Source organism: Cygnus atratus, chromosome Z (assembly GCF_013377495.2).
Source record: "Cygnus atratus isolate AKBS03 ecotype Queensland, Australia chromosome Z, CAtr_DNAZoo_HiC_assembly, whole genome shotgun sequence".
Lineage (NCBI taxonomy): Eukaryota > Metazoa > Chordata > Aves > Anseriformes > Anatidae > Cygnus > Cygnus atratus.
In genome coordinates, this window is record NC_066396.1 from 22,635,499 (window position 1) to 22,660,098 (window position 24,600).

The following is a 24,600-nucleotide window of genomic DNA, read 5'->3' on the forward strand; positions in this document are numbered from 1 at the left end:
GCAACGCGGGGCGATGCACCTCCCCGACTCCCCTCTGTGAGCTGGCGGGCGGAGGCAATGCCTTCTGGGAGTTGTAGTCCCCCCCGCCGTGCCGGTGACGGCAGGCCAGGCGTTTCCGGGTTGAGCGGTGCTGGCGCAGGCATTGCCCGGCCTGCGCTGCCCGCGGGGGGACGGCGGGCACCATGGACGTGGCGCAGCCCAAGCAGGAGCACCTGCTGGCCCTGAAAGGTACCGGCGCCGCGCAGCCCGGGGGCACGGGCCCCAAGCCAGGCCCTCGGGGGCCGCCCTCAGCGGCAGGGCCTGGCTCCAAGGGGCGGTCGGGAGGGTTTCAGCCTTTATTTTCTTTCTTTGTGTGCTTTAAAGGTCTCCTTTCGCTAGTTTAGTTATTTTTTTCCTCATAATTTGAGGCGTGTGGCCTCAACGAGTGGATATTGGGTTTGTGTCCTTGATTCAAGAGTTATTGGTAGTGAAAATAGAGAAGTGGATGGCCCCCGTGTGCCTCCCAGAATTATTAGTAATAATACTATTATACTAAAATAACGCATGAAAATCGTGGTATAAATAATCAGCAGAGAAGCTGGTCATACCAACTGGCAGTAGGGTACCAGTACATTAGTAACTCAGACGCCAAAAAGCCTGAGTCTAATTGCCCCTTGTTTCAGTCAACAGAAGTAAAATATACCTTCTATTTCTTGGACAATGCTTGGCTTGAAAATAAATATTCCTCATTAGGTAGTAGCAATAAATAGTTAAAATCTCAATTTTGTGTGTGTGTTCTAAACGAGTGGGACTGCTCGGATGCATAACACAGTGCTGGTGCAAAGCGTCCGTCAGCATCCATTTTCTGCCCGATCTCTACCTTCCAGCATTCTTGGGGACAGTTCTTACGGTGTCAGCGTCTCACAGTGAAATCTGTTAACTAAACGTAATTCAGTGATAATTCGTAATTCAGTGAATTCAGTGATAAACGTAATTCAACAACCGCTTTCACACATGTACATGCACACAAAAAATCAACAGCAAACCCCCGAGAACATGAAACAATGTCAGGTGCCATTGCAAGTACATTTTGGTAGTGATTAATACAAAGGAACACGTTCTGTGATGTTTTTATGAGGTATCACTTGAACACTTGACTTTGTATTGAATTTGGTACAGTGCCCAGGCCGTAGATTTTGCAAATAGAAATGAGAAAGGTATCTGAATTTCTTTGCATTTTGTCTACGTAAAACTATATATATATATTGACAGTGCAATGACTAAGCAATGCTAGATTTTATTGATTTGATGTTAGTGTATGTTGCTGATGTTTGGCAGGGAACCTTAAATGATTGCAAAATTGTTAGGGGGAGGGGAGAAGCTGGAGAGAAAGAGAGGGCATGTTTTAGTGCATATTATATCATGTTTCATAGTAGTATGTGTAGCTGTTTTTTTTTTTCTCCCCTGAATTTAATATAGTCATTGTATGAAAGAAAGAAATTACAGACACTTTCAGAGGATAAAGTCTTCAAGAACTTACTGTGTCTGTAAATTATTCCAAAAGAATAGCTGCATGTATCACTTGGAAGCTTTGAGATCAAAATCGAACGTGCAGTTCTGATATGAGCTGGAAGAAAAGCAGACAACCTAAGCTTGCCCATAACACTTCCCTGTTAGCCTGAGATTTTAAAAACTGCTACATCTGTCTGTACTATTTGAGGAAGAGTTTTTGTAATGCATAGTATATTTGCTAGTTCATTTATATGCCCTGACTTAGCATGTTTTTGAAGGAGAATTCTTGGTTAAATAAATAACAGTTTTGATTGATGAGTTTGATAAAATAGGTAGTGGTATATCATATTAAAGATGATAAGCTTTTAAATGATTTCTTGTTTTTAATTTTACTTCATAACCTGATACATGCTTGTTAGTAAATGGTCTCTGGGATCAGAGAATAGAATCTCTAGGAAAAGAGAATTATTGCTTTAATATGTAAAATTGGATATCTGAGAGAACTTCTGAGGTGTGTGATGGTAAAAAAAAAAAGAAAAAAAAAGATGTAGCAAGAATAATGACAGGTGGATAGGTATGAGAAGGTAACAGTAAAAGGATTAGTCTTGGGAGGGATGCTGTTGAGTAAACAGTGCTCATACGGGTAATTTTCGGTGTAGTGAAGTTATGATGGCAATGATGAAATACAGTTACTATAGTCAGCCTGGGTAAAGTAGAAATGTTTTCATATATATGTCTATACCTAGATATCTAGATCTATCTTTTTTTTTTCTTTTCTTTTTTTTTTTTAAAAAGCAAAACAAAACAAAACAAAATATCCTAGCACTGTTGTTTGTAATATGGTAGTATCTTATTTTTTTATAATACTTCTGCTTTAGGTCCTGTTTTCCACTGATCTTTGCAGCACGGGGGAAGGAAATTCTTGTAAATAAGATGTTTCAGTCTAGATTTATGAATCCTAATCAAGAGACTGTTCCTTTTATTAAGAGTAAGTGGTTTTCTACTGTACAAGCATGGAAGTGGTCTTGCATTATCGACCACATCAGAGAGATCTAATAGAACTGCAGGAAATTGCAGAAGCGGCAGTGAAGGACTTTCCTATTCGTCAGTTACCAAGATTTACACCCTGGTTTCCAACTGATTTGTGCAGACTTCCCCTCAAACCAAAAAAGCAACCACCTGTTATTTCTTCTGAAGAAGCAGAAGAACTAAAACAACTTTCTTCACCCTCAGAATACATTGTAGGATCTCCTAATTATGACTGCACAAAAAATCTTCCTGAGTTTCAGTCTAACACGAATCATGGTCAGACTTTAATCCAAACACAAAATGTTCACAGACCAATTAACTTGGATAATCAAGGAGAAGGAGAACCACCATCTAATGGAAAACAAAAGTTGAAAAGGTCTTGGAGTGTCTCTGTCCATAGCCCTAAGCTTAAAGAAAAGATTCTTCCTTTATCTCGAGAACTGCAAAACAGTTTGGAAAGACTAAAACTGCATGCATTTTATAGAGCAAAGTGGACAATCGAACAGTCTACTTGTAATAATCAGAACTTGGAGGACGTCTGGATAAAATTGAACAGACTCATCAAACATAATGAACTGCCGTCTTGCAATGCTACTATCCAAAGATCTGTGGGAGAGATATGGATTTTCTGTGATATATTATACTGTGAATATGTTAGAAATATTCTTAGGGAGAAGCTGAGTCTTACTGATAAAATGAATTTACTTGTACATAAATTTGGAATTATATTTAGTTTATAAATGTACAGTAGTTTCATAATAATATTGCTGTGTGAAGTACTAGAGTTTTTAAGCAGCTTATAATATATAAACTTTAGAACAACTGATGAATTAACAAGCAGAAAACTATTTAATATTAATTTGCTACAATTTTTAAGCTGTAATAATATATTTGTTTTGCCAGGAAACTCATGAATGGTTCTAATAAGATTAGTACATTTATTTGGTTTAGTACTCTGTTTTGTAGCTTTTGTCTACTTCAGTTGTCTAAAGGAAAAAATTAAGTTTCCACACTTAATTTTTCCAGAAAAGTAAATAATTCCCTTGGAACTTTACTTGTGTTTTTCTTGGCATGACAATCATATGTTAGAATAATAATAATTTATTGTAGGCATTACGTGCCTTGTTGTAGTTTAAATCTAAGGCTATCTCTAAATTTGGGTCATTGACATGTATTATTAAACTTTGACTGAATGCTAAACATCCTGTATTGACATTTGGTGTGTTTGTGTGAGATTTAATATTACCGCTTAGCAAAACTGATACAAAATTATGGCTGGAGTAACTAATGGTCATTATTAGTTTTAAAGTTTGTATAGCCAAGTTATTTCACTGAAATTATTTTTCTGATCTTAAGGACAGTACTAATGAAGTTACTTTGTGCTGTCAGAATTTTAAAAAATATAATGGAGTAGAATGCAGAGTAATTAGGATTTTATTTAATTTTATATTTGTATCTAGGATGTGAGAAGAAAAGCAGGAGATGATAGGTAGTCCTGCAAGGATAAAATACTTTTTAATATTTTCTAATATTATTTTGGTAGTCCCATTAAATACAAAAATGTACATATCTTAATTTATGTGTTTTGACTTCATTCGTCGCTGATCTCTCTTCCCTGCTGGCCAGTGACAGGACCCGAGGGAACGGCATGGAGCTGGGACAGGGGAGGGTCAGGCTGGGTGTTAGGAAAGGTTCTGCACCCAGAGGGTGGTCGGGCACTGGGACAGGCTCCCCAGGGCAGTGGTCTCAGCACTGAGCTGCTGGAGTTCCAGAAGCACTTGGACACCGCTTTCAGACATCTGGTCTGATTTTGGGGTGGTCTTGTGTGGAGCCAGGAGTTGGACTCGATGATCCTTGTGGGTCCCTTCCAACTCAAGATATTCTGTCATTCTATGATCCTTCTAAACTGGAGCAGAGATCACTGTCACTGTTCAGTAGTAGCTGTCAGCTTTCTGCTGCTTTGACTTGGCTGGTGTATACAAATGATGATATTAATGATACACACAGTGTTTGCTGGGCACACCTCAGCTGGAAACTATAATGTACTAAAAGTTGAATGCCACATTTTGTTTCTCTATAGAATTACTGGTTTTGGGTAGCACCGATGTACAAGCAATAGTACAATGTGCAATATAAAAATTTTTTTTGAACTATTCCAGAAATGCTTAGTTAATATGCACATATAATTCGGTATCTCCTTGATTTTCAGTGTTGACAGAGGTTCTCCATTTACTCTGTTCTGTGCATTTTTATTTACCTCATGGCCTTCAGACTTCACACTTTTCAACTTTTCGCCATATCAATGAGAATGTATTATCATTATTATAATTATCTTTTATGTGAAAACTGAGGTTTCTTCATGTCAATACTAACTTGCGTAGGTTTGCTGGGTGATAGTATAAATTACTGTGAGCCAATACAACCCACTACACCCTAATGTATATCAAAACACTAGAATATTTTACGTAGTTGCAAATAGCAAAAGCTGACTGGACGTATAAGACAGCATATAAGGTGTACGATGAAGGTAAAAGCACAGTCCATATTTTGGTGCAAGGTTGTTGATTAACTTCTTGCATTCATGAGAAATCCCTTTTTTTTGTTTGTTTTACTTTACAGAAGATAATGTGGTTTTATGTTTCATAAGTTTAAAAGAAAAATGAATTAGTGCCTTTTTCATATTCATATCACATGCAACATCTCAGGTTGCAAGTGCTTGTATGCAAATAAATTTCATATGATTGCTTTCATGTGAAGGAATATGCAAGTTTGGGAACATTGATTTATATGAGTAGGGAGGAAATTTTTTAAGAATTCTTTAAGAATACGTAAAGTAAATGTAAATCATGCAACTTTAAGTGTTATGAGTTAAAACAGAACCACAGAATGGTTTGTGTTGGAAGGGACCCTAAAGCCCACTAATTCCATGAGCAGGGACACCTCCCACCAGACCAGGCTGCCCAAAGCCCCATCCAGCCTGGCCTTGAGCACCTCCAGGGATGGGGCATCCACAGCTTCTCTGGGCAGCCTGTGCCAGCGCCTCACCAACCTCACCGTAAAGAATTTCTTCCTTATATCCAATCTAAATCTCCCCTGTTTTAGTTTAAAGTTATTTGCCCTTGCCCTGTCATTACACTCCCAGACCAAGAGTCCCTCCCCAGCTTTCCTGTAGGCCCCCTTTAGGTACTGGAAGGCTGCTCTAAGGTCTGCCCAGAGCCTTCTCTTCTCCAGGCTGAACAGCCCCAACTCCCTCAGCCTGTCTTCATAGGAGAAATAGCCTTTGAAAATACCACTTTCTTGGTATAGAGGTTTCATTTTTGTTTGTTTGTTTTGTTTTGTTTTTTAATAGCAGGGAGTTAGAGTCTTTTTAATAGCAAGATCTCAGTGATTTTGATTTTGTCAGTATTGATAAAAGAGTGTTTTGTAAGTAGGTTCCTCTTAAAGTTTGTGATCACAAGAAAAAAAACAGTTGTGTAAATAATCGGGGGTCTCAGACTTGTGTATCTTGTGGAGATTAGTATGTAAATGCTATTCTTTATGTCCTGGAGTATATGGCTGAAAGTGTCCAGGTTAGTCATTTTGTGCAGTTATATAGCAACCAGGATCATAGGACAGACTTTTAGCCTAGAATAGTTCTGTAAACTTCTGTACTGCTTCTGAAGTCCACAAAGCACTTTAACAGATAAGACCTTAAGCACATCAGATTGCCAAGGGGGGCGTAATAACATCACCGATGCTCTTGGGTCTCAGGGTACAAGGGAATTTGTTGTATTAAAAATGACCAGATGATCTAAAAAGGTCTTACCATCATTCAAGCTGAGGCTTGGTGTTTGTTGTTGTTGTTTGTTTATTTGGTTTTGTTTGTTTGTTTATGTAGGAGGAGAACAAGACAAAATTATACTTCAAACAAATAAACAAACATTTCGTTGACCTATGGTTTATTTTCTGATTTTGCAGTGATGAGGCTAACCAAACCTACCTTATTCACTAATATTCCGGTGACTTGTGAAGAGAGAGATTTGCCAGGTATGTCTTCTGTACTGACATATTATTGTGTACACATTGCCAGGCTTAACCAATGTGAGTGTCTGAGACTTAGATATCAAAGGAGTCTTAAGACATCCCAGAGAAAGTAGCCTGAAACAGCAATATATTTTTTTTGGCAATACCTGCAGGAAAATGCCCAGGTACACTGTACAACACTTGACCTACAGCTTTGAAAATTTGGTAATTACATTGCACACATGAACTCAAAGTCTGAGATACTAAGATTATCCCTATAGATGCTATTGTGACTTAAGGAGCGTGCTGTTATTTTAAAATGGAAAACAACTATAAAAGAAATGTGTAATTGTAGAAAACAAAAGTTTGGTGTTAGTATCTGCTTCATCTGGAGAAAGAAAATGCCCTGCTAATTGTAACCAGTGCATTAATGTTTTATGGCAAATGATTTTGCAAGAATCACAGCTTTCAAATGGCATAATGCTTGGGGTATAGTCATGAATTAGAAGTTCCTGGGTTGTTCCTCAGCAGTAGTTGCAAGAAGTAGGTAGAAGCCAAGTATAAGAAAGAAGAAAAAGAAAGATCCAGGAAGAGAAGGCTGTGTGGAAATGCAAAACAAGCAGGGGAAAAAAAATAAGTGAGACTGATTAGTTCTGTTATGTAATATGCTCTATTCAGGCAGAATTTCCCTTAAAGGTTAATTGTAATTTGAGAATGCCTTTGGGATTAGGCCCTTCCACATGTGTACAGAATGATTTATTGGACACAAATGCCTGGAAGTAGGTTATAATTTATAAGCAGGTCATATAGATTTGAATAAATAAGTTGCTTGTAAAATAAGTATGCCAAATATAAGTTACATCTAGATAAGTGATTGTGTCATATCTTAAATGTAGGCAAAGCTTTAGGCTTGGCATGTATTTGATACTAGTAATTTGATATTTCCACAGGTAATCTATTTAACCAGCTCATGAAAGATGATCCTTCTACTGTAGAAGGAGCAGAAGCTTTGATGCTAGGAGAAATGCTGACTTTGCCTCAAAATTTTGGGTAAGAATGAATTTGTTGTAACATTTAACACGCAAGTTGTAGGATTCATTTAACAGCAATGTAATTATTACTTGTCTTTCTTTTTGAATATCATTGTTATTCAATAAAATGTTCAATCATTTTAAAAATAGGAACTTGATTTATAACAGGACATAACATATAAATGTATATTGCCTAATGTTTGTTGTCTGTAGCCTGACTGAATATAACAAGTATGCAAAGTTGAAATAAATTTACAGCTCTGGATGAATTTCTGACATAAAACACTACTGTAAACCACGGCTTATACTGACAGATTTTTGTGTGTGCTGATACGTTTGTTTTCTTATGAAATTTTCTCTTAGGATGACATTTAGAAGAATGGGAGTAAAATTGCCAACATACTTAAAGGATTTGATCTGGCAACCTCCTAAGCTCTTCTTATATTTGAATTTTAGTAAGAATTCTGTTGCCTGCTGTTTACTAGAAATATATAAAAGAAATTAGAATGTTTTTAATTACTGTGTCTGATGCAGCTCTGTAACTACAGCAAATAGGATTCCCATAATAGAGCTTGTTGCAATATAGTTTAAGCACAGTATTTGACTAGGAGTACTCTGAGCAGGGTTTACTGCAACTTCTATGTAAGTCTCTTCTAAGACTTTCACAGTCTACCTCTTTGTAGCATTTTAAGAATTGGGTCTAGTAATTGACATTGGCAAGGTTGCTGAACAGCTTAGAATAAACGAATAAAAAAGAATTTAAAGGGGCTTTAGTGAAATATTCTTTTTTTGTTGTTGTTGTTGCTAAACATACTCTTTTTTTTTTTTTTTTTAATCACAGAAATATATTTCTGGGAGAAACGTTTTCCAGTTACATAAGTGTACATAATGACAGTAACCAAGTTGTCAAGGACATACTGGTGAAGGTATGTAGAGATAAATCTATATACTGGGTTTATTGAAAAAAACACACAAAAGTTAAATAGATTTTCTGATAATATCTGATGCATTTAACATGTTTTATACACAGACTTTAAGAAATATCCGTCGATTCTTTTTATGACCCAGAAAATATCCCTGGAAACAAAAATACATAAAAATAGAAGTGATGATAGAAATCTTTTAAGATTAAAATAAAAAGATAGGATTGTTTCAAAAAATGGATAAGTTGTAAAGCTTCTCTGGAGATTTAGTGTAGCAAAACTTCCGCAGTCAAAACAAATTGAATTTGTATTTTTACTTGCACTTTCAATAAGGTCATCCAATCCTTGACATAAAGTCTCTTTAAGGCATGTATTGACGTGTATTTTGCTTATATTTCAAATGACTTCTTTCCTACTGCATCATTTTTTGCATTTGCTGCTGAACAAATAATCCATTGAGAACAGAAATTCTAGAATTTGTGGAACTCAAAAGTAAATGGAGATTGTATAAGCTGTGTTTTAAAGGAAATGGTTTTAAACGAAAAGAGGGTAGGTTTAGATTAGATATAAGGAATAAGTTGTTCACTCAGAGGGTGGTGGGGTGCTGGAATAGATTGCCCAGGGAAGCTGCGGATGCCCCATCTGTTCAAGGCCAGGCTGGATGGCCTTTGGGCAACCTGGTCTGGTGGGAGGTGTCCCAGTCCATGGCAGGGGGGTTGGAACTGGGTGATATTTATGGTTCCTTCCAAACCAAACCATTCTGTAGTTCTATGATATGTTTTAGAAATTGTCTTTCACTTTGACAAGTAACTTACCTTTGTTGTATTTTGTGTATAAAAGCATACAAAACCCTAAGTGAAACCTAAGACTTCTCAGCATACGCTGTTTCTTCTTAGATTGCCTGAAGCAGCTGTAGTTCTAACCAGTGCTTCGTTTTTCTGTTCCTAGGCTGATCTTCAGACAAGTTCTCAGCGTTTGAATCTTTCAGCTTCTAGTGCTGCAGTGGCAGAACTTAAACCTGACTGTTGTATTGATGATGTGATTCATCATGAAGTGAAGGAAATAGGAACACACATGTAAGGTTTTAAATCTTCTGACTTGCATTTTTATCTGATTATTTATTTATTTATAGCACTACAGAGTTTTAATAAGGCTTAAAAGAAACTGCAGCACATGCATGGTATTTTATTTCTGCTTTGATATAGTGCAAAATTTAAAGTAACTCAAAATTATTTTTAAAAATGTTTCTTTCAGCTTAGTTTGTGCAGTAAGTTACACTACGCAGACAGGGGAGAAGATGTACTTCAGAAAGTTCTTCAAATTTCAGGTATTGTACAAAGTATTCTAGTCTACTTGTAATAAGTGGGTAGATATGGAAAATAATTTTAAAACTTTTGATCCTTTAAAAGCATTGTTACATACTAATATTTGACATTTGAAATAGAACTGGTAGAACTTTGAATGAACTGAGGATTTCTAATTACCATGCAGGTAAACATTTCAGAAAGAAAAATTAATTTAAAAAGATGTTTTCATAGCAGCCAGCTTTATGATTATTTTTAAACAAAACAAGTCAGTCTGACTTTTAATACCTCTAACCTTTGAGTTTAGATTATAAAATTTTGATTTTTCTTTTAGTGTATGTAACCATTTAAAAATGGAACATAATGGTTTTTTTTTCAAAGGAAAATAAGAAAAGAATTCTAACATATTGTATCTTATGTATATATATATCAGTAGAAGTAATTGATGGAGTTGAAACCCTTTGTTCCACCACACAGGTTTCAAGACTTGATTATAATAACTGATGAAAGCAGGAAAGTACTATCATCTGTGGACTGGTTCTGGCAGGAAAGTGTACTTTAGCTGTATACGTAATGGATGTTTATTTTTAGAGAAATATACTGGGACTTGGATAACTGTGGGATAATAAAGGAGGATTAGGTGATGTGCTTTACTGAATAAATTTTTGGATTCTTTCATAGAGTTCTCATCTTCTCTTCCCTACTTAAACTTCTTGGTAGAACCTAGTTCAAGACTGTCAATTTTAATTCAAAATCCTTTACACTCGATACAGTTGCTTATTTGGAAACATTTTTAGGGGTCTACATGCATGTTTTAATTTCTATATAATTTATAACTTAATCAAACACAGTCAACTTTAATCTCAGAGTAGCTCAGGCAAGTTATCTGTCAAATTTGAAACTCTTCCTTTAAAGAAAGCAGTATAAGACATTATCAGAAAGTGTGTGTGTGTATACATGTATAAATATCACTAGATATATCACTTTGTCACTGTTCTATAAATACTCTCAGATTCATTATAAGAAAAATATGTAATACTTTGGTTGTTATTTTTTGCATTTGGCGTGGAGATGCTAGCTACAAAATGTGAGAAGAAACAAACAAAAATGTTAAACACAACTGAATAGTGACATTACAATGGCAACTGATGGCTCCTTGGTGAGAGAGGTGCCACCAGCTACTTTATAACATAAAAATGTTTACTGTTTGACAGAGGCTGACCTTTTTCCATTATAGTTCCTAGGCTCTTTTTGGTTGAACTGGTGTTACAGTTTGCTTTCAAACAGCTTCTTTTTTAGCAGTTATGTGCTTTAATATTGATGAATAATGCCTATTTTTTCTAGAGCTATCACTGATTAATTAAGACCATTATGTTCCTGTGGATTCCTATGATTATGTTTAGAGTTTTGTTGTTGTTGGGTTTTGTTTTCTTTTAATTGGGAACATTAAAATAATTATTTGATTTTTACTAGTACGCCACTTGAAATTTACTGGAATGAACAGAAGGACTTTGTCAGAAAGAGATAGAAAACATCAAAATTTAGAGAAATTAATAATAAGAAGAATACTTAAAACAAACAAAAAACAACCTTCAAACCTGACAAACATATAAATTAAAATTGTAATTTTTTTTTCCTGGCTACAGAGAGAGGTAGTAATTGTTACTGGAAAGATTTGAACAGTTTTACCTTTTATACAGAACTCTCTGTGAAGACTCTTTTTTAACCTTGAATTCTTCAGGGCTAAAAACTTAGAAACTTTGTTCACAACTTGGAACTTTAGGCATCTCTTAGGATGCAGTACACTTATTTGTACGTAAAATAAATTTTTCCATATGTGAAGCAGAATAAATGTCTTCAGCAAGATAATTTAAACTTGTTTCCTTACAAGTATAATAGAAGTTTATTTCTTTCAGTTGTATCAACATATATCCATTTCATATATATTAACTATTTTGACTTAAGTGTAGTGGCTTTATGCACAAAATTCAAGCACTTAAAACACAGCATTTAGTTATCCCTTTTGGTAGTCTATTTGTTTTCTGTAGATCAAATTTTACATGATTAAAATGTGTGGGTTTTTTTTTTTTTTTTCAGTTCTTCATAATTTTAACAATTGTACTTTCAAGAAGGAAGTCAAGGCTAGTAATGGTTCATCGCTTAAACTAATCATATGGATAGTTCTCTTTCATTTATTTTTTTAAAAGTCCTCAGCAACATTTGTTTGCTGCAAAATGGTGTGAAGGACTTGTAAATATTACATTGCTCTTGTTCCCACTTGAAAGCAAGCGGAGAGCACTTCAGGATATGAGGTGGATGTAATGTTATTCTAAAGACATATTCTGCTCACTGCATTGTATTTGTCTCATTTCTTAAGAGGACAGTGGAGCAGTATTTTTTATCAATATGAGAAAGCTACTCAAAGTAACAAAGCAGCCAAGTCTGTTAATAAGAAGCAGAATATAGTTAATTGTGAGGTTTTACCAGAGTTGATTCTGTTGTGTCTTCCTTTATGCATCTGTTCTGCTTAAGATCAAAATAACAGAATCAACACAATGGAGATCCTGACACTTATAAACAGTTTATGCTGGAGTTGACTGAGAAACCAACTGTTGATCTGTCCTTTTTCATTTCATTCAGGTTCTCAAACCACTAGATGTCAAAACCAAATTCTACAATGCAGAGGTAAGTGTGAGCTATTTGTGTTTGGGTTTGGTATGCTTGTTTTTTTGTTATTTCATGTTAGGTGGTTGGGTAAAATTCAAAGAACTTCTTAAGCACCAGATTTCTTAGCAAGATGATCTGTTCTGAAGTGAAACATTTACGTGGTGGGTTTATGCCATTAGTTTAAACACAGATATATTTATGATGAAGGGGGAAGGAGATGGTATCTAAGCCAGGACCTTAATGCAATTGACTGATTTTTTTTTCATATTTTCTGCTTTCCCATAATCTCAAATACTTCCATTTATGTTCTGTATTTTTAGTTTGATAGACTACCTACTGTAAGGGAGATTAATTGTATGCAAAACAATCAATAGTTTACCAGACTGGGGAAATTTAAATTTATTTTTCTCCAATGTAAATATGACTTCTCTGTAACATAATTTATTTTTTTAGGTTTGTGACAGTACTGCAAAACTAAATGATAGTAAATATTTATTTGGACATACTTAGGTATAGCTGTCTACAGCTATTTCCAGGAAGAATTGTAAATGAAAGTAATGCTGATAGTGGAAACTCTTACAAATTACATACATCGTTACTTTCAATTTTAGACATTGTCTGCATATATATGTATTGAATTGCCCAGGGAGGTGGTGGAGTCACCGTCCCTGGGGGTGCTTAAGGAAAGGTTGGACATGGTTGGACATGGTTTAGTGCGTGATATTGGTGGTAGGAGGACGTTTGGACCAGATGATTTTGGAGGTTTTTCCAACCTTAATGATTCTATGATTCTGTGAACAGTTTTGTTGTAGAGTGTACAAAAAGTATATTTCTTTCCCTTCCTAACAATATCAACAGAGAAAACAGAAGGGAGAAATAGCAGACAATTTCTCATCTACAAATGAGGATTCCATGTGCAAAGATCTGTCATGTTCGGCATTGCATAGGAAATTCCCCATCAAGATTTTCTCTGTTGAGAGTGAATAGCATGTAGATCATGAGCCATTTAATATAGAGAGATTTATTTAGAGGGAGTTGTAGATCATGAATAAATATTGAAGTACAGAGGAAAAGGAAGGAAATGTGTTCTTAAAAATACCTGGCTACATTAGGCTACAGGCTTCGGTTCTTAGGTTTACTAAGAGTGAGATACCTGAGCAGAGTAAGAATATTACCATGTACCAGTAGTTGAGTGCTTCATAGATCTGGTGTTATCCATAAATGCGAACATCTGGAAACATCTTCTGCTGTGATATAAAAACAAGGTAATTCCTTTGGGAACGAGATAAAACTCCATTTTCTCCATGGATTTTATTGCAGATGGAAAATAGATGGTGGGTGAAAGAGGGACAGGCATCTTAAAGTAAATGTTGCTGTCTCCCTGTACTTTACATGTAAATTTTGTTCTGTACTGGAACACTTCCTAAAAAAATAGAAATAAAAGCCACTTAAAGTAAATTTTGGGCAGACTCGATGTAAATCAAAATTATTCTTTTATTGAAAAGATGTTTTACTGTCTGGCCTTGATAAGGGACTGAATAAAGTATGTCTGTTCTTCAATTAGCAACCAATTTCTCATGATACAGATTCATGAGAAGCTGTGGCGTTTGAGCTGGTGGTGTTGTGTTTTTTATTTTTTTTATTATTATTATTTTTAATCCGTAAAGGTTTAAAAAGGCCGTGTTTTTGCCTTTTGTTCTTTCTGTCTGGTTGTTTATGCTACTGCCATTATCATAGTATTCACATGATTGATTAAAACTTTTTTTTTTAAAAAAAAAAACAACATTGTGGATGATATTAAGTGAGAGATTTTCATTTGCCTAGCAAGCTGATTGTGATTTCACTTCTGAAAGTATATAAAGTGCTGCTGTGTGTTGTGATGGCGGAAGATGAATAAAATAATAATAATAAAGTAATTGTGTACATATAGTATGTACTGTTACACTTCTGTCAGAAACACCAACACCATCATCCTGAACTTTAAGAATTTAAGAATTTCCTTCCTATTTGGGAATAAGGAAGGGAAACAATCGTATGTGTCAGTTACTGATTTACTAAAGGTCTTTAAAGGTTTTAAACCATTATCATTAGCATTACAAATGTGATGCTATCAATTCATAAAATTTGTCACTAAAATTATGGATCACAATTTCTAGTAAATTTTTTTCAACTTTCTAAGACAAAAAATAGCGCTGAACTTTAATCTTCTTGCTTGTTGCTCATGTTGAAGTAACATCCAAATCATGGTGGTCACTGAAATCTGTGTATCGAATGCATGCCCTGTCATCCTAGCTTGCAGCAATCCTGTGATTGAATTACCTGCCACAGTCTGTAGAAGGTGCTTCACTGACTTTGGTGTGCCTTCGAAAAGACTCTATAAAAGGTTCTGTTCTGGCAAACAAGACAAGGGAGACAAACGCACAGCCAATTAAGAAAACAAATTTTGCAATTAATGTTGGTTTCTTTTTGAATGATGGCTATTCCCCCCCAAAAAGTTTTTTTTCCCAGCTAAATTATCTGAAATCTTGTTTTAATCTGTAGTACTGTCGCTTTGCTAGAACCCATTATCACTCAATTTTTATTTTTGAGACCTTAAAAATACAAATACTTCACATTATCTGTAAAATGACAAGGACTGTTTTTCCATTTCATATACAACCGATTGCATGGATTTAAACTGAGGACAAACTTTAAACTTGCTCTAAAACTAACTGCTTTTTTCTTTTTTTTTTTTTTTCATCAGTATATTCTACCATGCCTTATGTGTGATTTGTGTGCCCTAGGCTCTATTTTGGATTGGTTTTACAGTTAGTAAAATCTGAAGCAAAGCTAGTAAACCATGTAACAATACTAGCTACAACTTATTAGAAATGTAGTTGTCATCTTTGTTTGCATCCATTTTAATTTACATTTCTGTCTTACTAATGCTCTCTTGTTTAGATGGTGCAAAAAAATGCAGAAATGCATTTTGTTTGAAAGTTAGCCTCCTTTTTCTTTAACATTTAACCCTAATTTCTCTAATGTGTTCTTTTTTATTTTCCCATTAGAGTGACCTCAGTTCTGTGGTAATTTTTATTTATTTTTTTATAAATATATATGCTTTTTTAATTGTCTGTCTGTCTCTGTGCTTGTTGTTGACATTATTTTAAAAACATAATGGAAAAGCAATGTTTGTTCTGCATATCACGAACTGATGTTTTGTCATCTGTCCTGCATATGTGCAGCTAATCATTTAAATGGTTAGCTCTTTCTTTAATACCCATTGTTGAAACTAAAAGTTGATTATTTTGAACTCTTGTTTGTGTGGGCCGTTCTATAAAACATCTCACCAAAATTTGATGACACAGAAGTTTCCTTTTTAACTGGACAAGGGGATTCATTATTTGAAAGTGGGAGTTAATCCCTTTTAAAACCTTATTGGTACTGAACCCTGGAAGCATAGGTTTAACTACAGCACTGCTTGTGTGAGCTGTGACAGAACTTTTCCCGTCCAGTTGGTGGAGACAGTGGGTTTGAGGAGAGAGCAGCGGCTGGATGTTCTTCCTTTCCCAGGCTGGAGCTGTGCTTTCTGACTTTTAACTGCATGTAACAGCCGATGAGTTAGTATGGTACTTCAGCAGTCTGATCTCACTTTAAGGTGTGCGTTGTATTAAAGCAAGCTGCATTCTTGTGAAGTACTTAAGTGTGTTTTTTTGTTGTTTTCTTTTAAAAAACGTGATATTTAAACAACTGAGGAGTAACATGAAGCTAACTTGCTTTTTCATTATGCTGCTTGTTTTTTCTTTTCCCTTTCAAACTAGCTTTTTCTAAATTTTTGCCTATGGTTGCTGCATTAAAACAACTAAAACCTGGGTTAATGGAGATTTTGAGCAATGGATTTATGGGATATAAACAATACCAATTTAAGTGACAGCTAGGTGGTGTTAGTAGTAATGACTACTAGGAGCCATGTTTTAGTTGGGGGTATTTCCAACTCCTTCTGCAAGTGCGAGGTCTGTCCATAACCTGTTAAGCTTGCACAATTTTCATTCCTATATGTATATACACGTGATTAGTGCATAACATGTTTGTAAAGCACAATGTATAGTTCCAGTACCATTCTGTATTTCTCCTTGTGATACAGTGCCTTTTGAGAGTAATAAAATTCAGAGTTCTATTTTGTAATTTACAAGCAGGAATTCATTAGCATAATGACGTCACTTATTTACAATGATTAAAAAGAAACTGTAAGCTTCCTTCCATCTTCTTCATAAAATACATCTTTTGAAATTATAATAAAACACCTAAACTGGTTGTAATTGTATTTATCAATAGCTGTTTTGGAAATACAGATTTGGTATTTCCACAAACACTTTTTTTTTTTTTTTTAATTTTAAATAATTGGCACTTCTCCAGGGGCTTATATTTCTAGTAGACTGAGCCTTCAATAATTATTCTATCCTGAGGTTTTAAAGCTTCAAAGTGACTTTAATGGTCTGCAATTCCACAGAAGCAATGAGGCAAAAAACACCTCAAGTTTCATGATTTTTCAGTTTATTGAGTTAAAATGTCTGTACCTCTCATTCCTGTGCTAGAATTGGTACTTGTATACCATCTTCAGGCACTAGCTTCATTTGCACAGGTGTGTCCTATAGGACATTTTGAAGGTAGAGCACCAATTAAACTGATGGATGCATATAATGCTGGTGACCATAGGCATGATGAAGCTGATGAGAGAGGAGGCTTTTTACCAGCTTTTTAGCTGGTACATAAATGTTTCAAAATAATGAGAAAATCTCAGAGCATGTACCTGAACTATTATACTTCAGTTCAAGCAAAACACACGTATTTTACATTTTTTTACACAGCTTGAGGCACTAGTAATCTGGCATGGCATGGCATTAATATGCACTGCGATTCCTTATTTTTTTTTTCTTTTAATATTTTGTATTATAACTTGAGTTTTTACTGAGTTGGTGAAAGTCTTGGGAAGTGGCAATCTGAAGTATTACAAATAAGCAATAGCTAGAACATAGAAAAATTATCCCACATCCATTGTTTGGCACGGTATCTGTTGACTAACACTTTTGCTCCTATTAATTTTAACTGGGATTAAGGTTTTTCTTGCATTAATTACTTTAATTTGATTTGCAGGCATGAACTAAACACACATGACTTATTTTTTTTAACAATAGGACTGTCTTCTCTTTTTAATAACATCAATCACATTTTCATGGTCTTGCTCTTCTGTTTTTTCAGACAGATGAAGTGTTTCTGGAAGCTCAGATACAGAATATCACTACCTCTCCAATGTTTATGGAGAAGGTTTCTTTAGAGCCATCCATTATGTACAATGTTGCGGAACTGAACACAGTTGACACAGCAGGGGAAAGGTATGTTGATACTCAGAAATTAGTTGGTATTTGGCTTTGAAACTTTGCATTATTGTGATTTCATGAGTTACAAGCATTACAATTAGTGAGTTGTCTGTAACTGTAGGATTGTATTTCTTCGCCTGATTAAAAAGGTCAAATTTCTGTTAGGAATTCAGCTGTAAATGTTTTAATTTTATAGAAACTATTCTTAAAACTTTGTAATTCTACCTAGTATCTACCTAGTATATTTTGCAGTATCACCTTTAAAAAATTCAGCCCCTGTCTGATTCTGACTTGATCTGTTTATGTATATGTTTAGCAGTAAAACCGTTGAGGACACAAAAGCTTGTAATGTCTGGGTGGAGGTCAACTTTGGCTGTTTGTGCTTTGCAGTTGCTTGTTTTTGTTTTTGTTTTTGTTTTGAGGAGGTGTAGTGTGGGTGCTATGTAGTGGGGGCTAAAGTGAAAATTCTGTCTTCTCCCTGACTGTCAAAGCACTCAGCTGCAGCATAGTGGAGTGCCGTTCATACAAAGTGTTTGTGTCCACTGTAGTGTTTCTTGCCCTGATTTAGTATCATCAGCTTGTGAGACTGTGAGAGTCTGAGATTCACTGGAAAGGAACCAGATAGCAGTTTACGTAGCAGAAGTGTTTAGAAAGACATAGAATTAATTGATTTTTTCATACTGAGATGTAATGAATGTGGTGAATGAGCTACACTTCTGCACTTGTGGATCAAATTTCACATGGTGGTCACTGCCATCTAGTATCTAAGCAGTTAAGAAAACCTTATCAAGGCTGGCAGCAGTAGTAGAGAGAAGATTAAAGAATGAGGGAGCCAGGGAGGCTAAACAAAATGTTTTTGTAAGATACTGAGGGGACTGTGAGTCTTGATGGAAAAAACTTAAAGGTCTGTGCTTAAAAAATGGAAGAGCCTATAGCGATTACATAAAATTGCAGTGCGTCAAGTTCTTGTCACAAGTAGTTTCAGATGAATTGAAATTCAACGCCAAAATAAGTTCTATACTTCCTGGCAGTCATAATTATCTATTTCTTTAAAGATTTAATGCTGAGAAGAACACTGAAATATGAATAAGCTGCTGGTATTAGGTTCATTTGTGGTCTGTGGAAGGGATTGTTTTTCTTAAGAATATCATATTTACATGCCAGCTTTCCTCATGCTCTGAAGCTAAACACCATTGGTTCTCAGCATCTGGAGTACCTTCCTCCCTTTTCCTAATGTTTGAGAAGATGGTTAAACTGCTGTTTGAGTATGCAGTCGAAAGAACTCTTGAAAAAATAGGAAGCTGAAACTGAATTTAATTAATCTTCGCAGTTGTCCTTGCCTTCAGGTTATATGATAGTACCCTGATCTGTTCATTAAGTAACATTTCAGCACATTTCAAGCAGTAAACTTAGTTTTTTGTAAGTAGCTCCATTATACTACTGGCCTTTTAATGCTAATTTTTCAGCATTTTAATAGCACTTTAATGAATGTATTCAGCTTTGTAAAGCAGACTATATGACCCTTTGCCATAAAATCCATTCCACAAGGGATATACAGTCCTCGGTATATACCTCTTAAGTGTTTATTTTCTGGATTATTTCATTCCATGAGTAAGTTCTAAACTCCTTGTCGTTGTTAAAATGAAGAACTGTTTACTTCAAAATGCTAACACGCACAGGGAGTCTGAACTACAGCAACTGCTTTTTCTACTCTCATCTGTCTGGGTAAGCTCCAAATTAATGCAAAAATCAGAGTTGGCATCCAGATTCATTTTTGTTTCTGTACCAGTGCTTGCCTCTCCCTAGATCAGATACTCAGTTTACTCAGTTTCTGTATAGCTGTTTTTGATTTTTTTTTTTTAGTGATTTTCTTGATCTTCTTAATGAGGGTTAAAAATACGTGAAATAATGAAGCTGTTTTTGCACTTTGTTTTACCTGTGTGTCTCAGTCCGTCAGTATCTCAGGCAGAAATGGAAGTTAAGTTTAGTGTATGTGTTTGAGGTAGATGAAACATTGCTACAGTTGATTTTTTGACATAATTAAATCAATATTCTAACATACAATTCTAAATTACAATTATTGTGGTTTACTTTTTTTTTTTTTCAGAGATGTATACTAGCCTTGACTAATGAGATTAAATTACTTTTTAAAAATTACAAGCACTGTTGTTCAAATGCTAAGATGCCAGATGATAATAAACTGTAATTTAGCAAAGTGGATTTGCACCTCAGTTTCCTCTGGCTCAGCTGAGATGACTTTCTTCTTATCTACAAATGGTCCTTTCGATGTACATAAATTGTATAATTGTTTTCTGTTGTGAAGATATAAAAAATAGAATGTAGACTAGAATGATGTAGAATAAAATACCACACACACAGTAAAACTGGGGAGAATGGAGAAGAAACGTAGGGTTCTTTTTAAGTCCTCTTAAAAATAAGTGTTTAAATTAAGGCACGATGTTATTTGTTTCAGCGAGTCCACTTTTGGCTCAAGGACTTATTTACAACCTATGGATACACGTCAATACTTATACTGCCTAAAACCAAAGCAGGAATTTGCAGAGAAAGCTGGAGTAATAAAAGGTGTAACAGTGATTGGAAAACTAGACATCGTATGGAAAACGAATCTAGGTGAACGAGGAAGGCTGCAAACTAGCCAACTCCAAAGAATGGTAAGTCTTTAACTTAAGCATTGGTTTAATTGAGCATCCGTTTTTAAGGGAACCTATTGAACAATTCAGTAGTGTCTCAAAGGAAAAGTTCAAGCTGCTTACTTTGTGGACCTCATTCTGAATTCACGTCTATGTATATTTGGGAAAGTTATTTGATACAAATACTGAGCACACATTTGATCTATGAAGTGTGGCAGAAGCACTACTTGGAGGAACTGTAGCTGAACAAAAGTATTCCTTTTGTTCTTATGAATGGCAACTTTTTATTGTTCTTAAGGATTTATTCTGCGATACATAACATGTCTTTTCCTTTTCTTCACAGCACTGAACAATGTAACTTAGTGGCTTGTACACTTGAATTGACAGAATCAATAACAAGTGTAGTAAAATATTTCAATTAGAATAAAAATAAATTCTTGGATGCCATTCAGCAGCAAACTGAAAAGCAGTGATAAAAGAACTCCTTTATGTATGCCAACATTTGACGCAGAAGTCTGCTCCCTAATTCATTCAGACATTTTAGCTTCTTTGAGTAGTAATTTTTACGTATAGAATATATAGTATATTCAACTTCCATATCTGTAGTTTTGATTCAGGCTATTGTATCTGGTTGATTTACGAGTTTATAAATTCAAGCTTGCAATTTCTCCCTCACATTGTTTTATCTTCTGAGTGCTGTCAGATTATTTCATGTCTAGATTCCACTCACCTTCTGTCATTTTCCTCTTAATCCATTTACCAGCCTTACAACCATTATTTCCCTCACAGGCACAGAATTTTACTGTACTGTTACTTTCTTTCATTACTTTCACTACTTCTTTCATTACCTGTTTCAGGTCAGGAATGTACTTTTGAAACAAGTATCTTGAATCTTCTACTTAACGTAATTTGGTTGGTTTTGTGGACTGCTCTTGGAATTCACTAACTACATTTCTTTGTTGCAAGTTTCCAAACTTACATTCATTGCTCTACTGATAGGAAATTCTTTGTCAGTTTTGATATCCCTCTACTGTCTCTAATGTATAATTTAATATGCTTTATAAAATGCCATATGTCTTTAGTATGTAAGGAGCCAAATATAACTAAAAACTGTTCACAAGCTGTCAAATCACTGGTTTTGGGGGCCTCTTTGGCCTTTTAATCAAGTTGTAAATGTAACTTTTACCACAGCATTATTTATTGCTGAATTTGAGCATGCTTCACAACTACAGCTTGTCAGGCAGGACAAAATTTTCCCTTGTTTTTGCCTTAGGATCTATTATTTGTGGAGATTGTCAACTATCAAATTTTGTCAAGAGCCAAATACATTCCCTGTTATTTACTAACAAACCCTAGTTACTCTGAACTTGGGCCGATTCAAGTCAGTAGCTTGCTTTAGATTTTCAAAGTGTAATATCATGCACCATTCTTACTGGTGGCAGCTGATTATTTTGGCAGAAGCTTGGGGGACTGAAATGGCAAGGAGAATGAACAATCTAATTTCTTAGGAACGATGCTTTTTCTAAAGGCAAAGAAGAGTGAAGGACTAATGCAGGAAAACTATACTAATATTGTCCATAGTTTCTCTGTTATCCATCTAATAGAGAGGTCTTAGAATGGACACTGATGTTTTCAGGAGCAGTATATAAGTATGTGGTCTCTGAAGATGTGAATTATATGAAAAACTTAAGTGTGTATCATTCCGTATAAATAATGTCATCATCCTTGATATGCAGATCATGCTTGTCGAATGCATTGTTAAATCTCTCACGGTGATGGTCAGTAGTAGATGGAGCACTGCTGTGATATGGGAATAAGTCAAAAGCACGAAGAGTTACCTCCTGTCTTCACATTCCTGCTATTCTAAGCCTGTTGCAGTAAATGAAAACTTGAATAGTAACAACTCCAGCTTTGCTAGCCAGCATTTGAGAAATCTGCATTCTTGTACCTCCCCAGGCACCTGGTTATGGTGATGTAAGGCTTTCTCTGGAGACAATACCAGACACCGTTAATCTGGAAGAACCTTTTGATATTACATGTAAAATAACAAATTGCAGGTAATGATGTCACGTGATGCTTATGCTTTTTTCCTGAGTGGGTAAGTTGTGGCCATTACATTTTTGTTGTGGTTTAACCCGGCCGGCTGCTAAGCACCACACAGCCGTTCGCTCACCCTCCCTGCTCCCTCTCTGGGATGGGGGAGAGAAATGGAAAAGTGAAGCCTGTGGGTTGAGATAGAGTTTATTAAGACAGGAAAATAATAATAATAATAATAATGATAATAGTACTACTACTAATAATGTGTATGAAATAAGTGATGCACAATGCAATTGCTCACCACCCGCTGACCGATGCCCAGCCTATCCCCGAGCAGCCGCACCCCCCCCCCCGGCTAGCCACCCCTGTATATTGTTCAGCATGACGTCAGATGGTATGGAATACCCCTTTGGCCAGCTGGGGTCAGCTGTCCTAGGTCCTCTCCCAGCTCCTGCTGCACCCCCAGCCTGCCCGCTGGCAGGACAGAGCAAGAAGCTGAAAAGTCCTTGGCTTGGTGTAAGCACTGCTCTGCAACAATTAACACATCAGCATGTTATCAGCGCTCTTCTCATCCTAATCCAAAACATAGCACCCTGCTAGCTACTAGGAGGAAAATTAACTCTGTCCTACCTGAAACCAGGACAATTTTTCAGTGATTTCTCGTGAAACAATTCAGACCTGGACTTTATTATGAATTCTAGTAACACCAAACTGTTGGTTCATTACTTTAAACATATCTTTTAGATTACAGTGATTTTAAATGAATGAACAAATCTTCCACCATTATATGTTAATACTATTTGAATTAGGAGACTGTCAAAAATCAGTAGTAGAATTCTGTGGAATTGGCTGCAATATCATGCAAGATTTCACGCTTAAATTGCATACTTACATCAAAAGTCCTCTTAGTTCTTAAGTAGTTGTTGGGGCTTTTTGTTTGTTTTTAAACTACAGGCAATTTTTGTTAGAATAAATGCCATTTGTATCCAGTCTGATTTTACTGCTAGTTCTGTACCACTCCTATGTCTGCTGAACGTTGTCAAAGTAGTCTTTTGTGTGTCTTTATCGATGTTTTGACTTTCTTTGTATTTACACTATGATCTACAGTAGTCTGTTATAAAAGGGTTGCAAGAGTGATATTTAAGTAAAGTAATTCTAAATAAAATTTGAAGCCAGGGACTAAAGCAAATACCTGGTCTGCAGTTATTTCTCCCAGAAAATCTTGAAGGCCATCCAAAATGTGACTAGTATTATGGTCTCTGGTATAACTGAATCCATGACAGAAAACTTATATATCAGCCAAAGGTATATGCAAATAAATTGGGGCACATCACAGTATACCTTACTTGCCTTCTTGTAATTATATAAATTATTAAGTGCTTGATTAACAACAACCTGAATAATAAAGTAATCTAGCTATTACATGTCTGCAGTTCTTGAATGCTTAAAAATAGCCCACAGGTTTATTCTTGTTTTTCTTTTTCCTCTAGCAGTGAAAGGACTATGGATCTGGTTTTAGAAATGTGCAATACGAATTCCATCCACTGGTGTGGAGTTTCAGGAAGACAACTTGGAAAGCTGCACCCAAGTACATCTCTCCATCTTGCACTTACGTTATTGTCTTCAGTGCAGGGATTACAAGTAAGTCTTCATGGCATAGCTTTGTTATCAAATAGCTGTTTTATAAGCTTAGTAATTCTAATAACTCTTATACATCTTTTCCCCTTCTAGAGTGTTTCTGGCTTAAGACTTACAGACACATTTTTGAAGAGAACATATGAGTATGATGATATTGCACAAGTCTGTGTAGTTTCTTCAAAAGTCAAACAAGAAAGCTGAAGAAAAATCTTATTCCTGCTGGTTTGGTTTTTTTTTGGACCAACTTCTGATGTTTTTGCAGTTGAATCATATTAAAAGGTGTAAAGACAAAAACTCCCTATGTATTCATCATCATAAGTATGCTTATTTAACTTCTCTCTAAGCATTTTTTGAATGTTTTAAAATCATTTAAATAGATGCATATTCATTTTATTTACTGAAAATAAAGCCTTTGAAAAAAGTGTGGCTCTAGCAAATTATTTTGCATTAATGTCATGTTGGGTGAGGGG

General features: G+C 35.5%; 2 protein-coding genes across 5 annotated transcripts; both read left to right on the plus strand.

The window, feature by feature from the left end:
* The first annotated feature begins 78 nt into the window (after positions 1-78).
* TRAPPC13 (trafficking protein particle complex subunit 13) lies at positions 79-24,550 on the plus strand. Of its 4 annotated transcripts, none has more exons than XM_035553574.2 (13): positions 79-228; positions 6,478-6,546; positions 7,473-7,572; positions 8,395-8,479; positions 9,425-9,552; positions 9,731-9,803; positions 12,421-12,465; positions 15,495-15,512; positions 17,686-17,819; positions 20,278-20,476; positions 22,412-22,512; positions 23,983-24,133; positions 24,224-24,550. In XM_035553574.2, exons 1-13 carry the CDS (start codon positions 183-185, stop codon positions 24,329-24,331), a joined length of 1,257 nt encoding a protein of 418 aa, XP_035409467.1. In that variant the 5' UTR covers positions 79-182; the 3' UTR covers positions 24,332-24,550. The 4 variants fall into 4 exon arrangements, with proteins under 4 accessions (XP_035409467.1, XP_035409468.1, XP_035409470.1 ...); XM_035553575.2 differs by having other exon boundaries at positions 23,986-24,133; positions 24,224-24,549; XM_035553577.2 differs by lacking the exon at positions 15,495-15,512.
* Positions 124-4,001, plus strand: SHLD3 (shieldin complex subunit 3). Its single transcript, XM_035553579.2, has 2 exons — positions 124-228; positions 2,370-4,001. The coding sequence occupies exon 2, from the start codon at positions 2,505-2,507 to the stop codon at positions 3,258-3,260; it is 756 nt and encodes a 251-aa protein (XP_035409472.1). The 5' UTR covers positions 124-228; positions 2,370-2,504; the 3' UTR covers positions 3,261-4,001.
* Positions 24,551-24,600: the final 50 nt, after the last annotated feature.